Source organism: Sesamum indicum, linkage group LG5 (genome assembly GCF_000512975.1).
Source record: "Sesamum indicum cultivar Zhongzhi No. 13 linkage group LG5, S_indicum_v1.0, whole genome shotgun sequence".
NCBI lineage: Eukaryota > Viridiplantae > Streptophyta > Magnoliopsida > Lamiales > Pedaliaceae > Sesamum > Sesamum indicum.
In genome coordinates this window covers 18554420-18557048 of record NC_026149.1, presented here as the reverse complement: position 1 = coordinate 18557048, position 2629 = coordinate 18554420, and the positions used below count along the sequence as shown (strand labels likewise).

Here is a 2629-nt window from a genome sequence, read left to right as displayed (position 1 = left end):
TTCGACCCGACCTGTCCCATATAGCTATAGACATGTACTGCTGCCTCAATCTCATCATCATAATATCCTATGCCGCGAAAACTGACAAAACTTCCCTCTTAAATGTTATCATTCAGGTTAAGAAGAGATAAAAGCTACCGCTGAAACAGTAAAGTACATAAACAGACAACATACACAAGAAACCCTTCTTTAGTTCATAGCCATCTGATCAGTCTGACAAAATTAAAAAAAGGAAAAATTGGTATACTTTGGAATAAAAAGCAAAACGTATATTTCCACTTATATGAGTACTGAGCAAAACCCAAAGGATAATGCAATAAACTTCTAAGTCCCACCCTCAAGATTTAATTGGAAAAAGCCATAAAAAAATTATGATCCATATATATACAAGAATCAAGATAATTCCATCCAAACACTGTCTTGCTGTTTTACAAAAGCAGTAAGAAACTGAAGGGGGTGTCCTCAACGGTCTCTGTCTATATTTATTATCATAGTTACCATAATAAAACTTGACAGAGAAGCATACCAATGGGAAAAAAGGGATACATAGTAAAAAAAGTAGTGGATTTCTAGAGCTCAAAAGGGATCATGCAAAGAAAGGGAAAGAACTCTACAAGACCAAAAGAACCCTTTTCACATGTTTAAATGGCAAGAAACACCAATCCAAGAATGGGGTAATTTCTCTGATGATATAGTTAGAGCCCCTATATATTTTTGCAATTGAGAGCTAAAAAACAAAGGGAAGTAGTTTCCTTTTGTGTTTTGGTTAAAAGTGGGCCTAAAGCATTATCATTTGAACTTATTCAAATTATGGGCAAATCTTGAAACTCAAATTGGGCTTATAAATACTATTCTCGATGCACAATACACTACAACAAATAATTTGATAACTGACAAAATTCTCATTTTTTGAAATTATTACATTACATACATATTTGTGTCATTTATCAGTACATTCAACGCATAAAATATCGAATCCAACATGTATTTATTGTATACAAATTGAAAATAATTGATTTAAATAAATGATTATGTATCAAAGATGGGCACGTTTGGCTCAGGCTTCTTAATGGGATTTGGTCAAAGATATGGACGAACTAAATTAGTATAATGATAGCTTATCTGTGAGTCACATAATTTAATACATTGCTTTCTTTCATCCAATGCTCAAGCCCACAATCATTAAAAGCTCACCTCAACTCCCACACTTCATTCTCTTCCCTTTTAAATACTATCTTATTTTTGTTTCAATAATAATGAAGCACGTCAAGATCAGTATGATTCCCAAGAACAAGTAATGGAAAGATTGAAAATAAAAGGTTAGTATGCATATGTGAACATAATAACAGAAAATCAAATTTTCACACAAGACGAAAAAGCAGTTTTCCGGGCAAAACTAACAAGCAACTAAACATAACAGAATCACACACACTGCATGTACTTGTGTGTGTATATTGAAGATAAACAAAGAGAGAACCTGAAAAATGTTGAATAGAGCTTGGGCAGCAGCAATTCGGCCAACAGTCGTAGATGCATCAGCGGTTACCCGGACAGCAACAGCTTCAACAAACGGCGCCGGCCAAACCTCACTGCCCCACCTAATCCTACTACGAGGAGATGAAGGCCCTTCAACCCCGCCGCCATCACCTCCTTCAACTTCTTCTCCAGAAGAAGATGAAGATGAAGACGACGCTGACATGTATGTATGTATATATGCTGCTTCTTTTCTTTGGGTATAGAAGAAGGAATTGGAGTCCGTATGCGGTGGTGACGACGGAAGAAACCGCAAGAATTGGAGACAGAAGCAGAAGCCGAAAAGAGAGATAGAGACGAGCGAAAATGAGGGGGCCCAAACGGGTACTGTGATGCAGGGCACTGGGCAGTGTTTCCAGATTATGTAGACTGCAGACTTGGAGGACCTGCTGCTGCTTCCTCCTTTACAATTTTTGTCAATATTTTCAAATTGAATATATTTTTATTATTTGATTTTGATAATTGCATTTTACGCATTCCATAATTATAAATACTTTTTTTATTTAAAAAATTATAAAAAAAAATTAAAATTAAAAATCGTATAACAAATACCCCTTGTAACGGCCATTGTAGATAGATATTTATTAATCAGTCGTTAATTTTAACATAGGTATTTGTAATTTTTTAAATAATAAGTGGGCATTTAATATTGTTATTTAATAATTTTAGGTATTATTAATATACGGCGCATCTCTTATATACACGTCAATAGTTGTGTGGTATTGACGTTATTTTTAAAAAAAATTATATGTATAATGTATTTATATTAGAAAAGAATTAGAAATAATACAAATTTAAGACCTGGAGCTACTGTTATTTGCATGAGTTGTCGTGAAAAGTTGGTCTTTTTTCTTTGATTAGAGACTTAATAAATCATGTTTGAAATTTTGGACTCGAATGTTGAGTGTGTGTTAAAAAATGGAATGAATTTGAATTCGAGACATCAAACATGAAGTTTTGAGTCCCAAATCATTGAAAATATTGAGTGTGTGTATAATGTATTAATCAATACGTGTGTAATGTAATGGAATGGACTCGAAACCTCGAACATGAATCATTAAAAATGCTAATGTGTATGTGTGTTGAGTGTGTGTTA

General features: G+C 33.8%; 1 protein-coding gene across 1 annotated transcript in view; it reads right to left on the bottom strand.

Annotated features, from left to right (window-relative positions):
- The window catches only part of LOC105162930 (transcriptional regulator STERILE APETALA-like), a 4241-nt gene extending 2332 nt beyond the window's left edge, over positions 1–1909 (bottom strand). The window contains exon 1 of the mRNA XM_011081106.2: positions 1478–1909. Within this exon, the coding sequence (XP_011079408.1) occupies positions 1478–1699 (222 nt within the window). The 5' untranslated portion in view covers positions 1700–1909. The remainder of the gene's footprint in view (positions 1–1477) is intronic.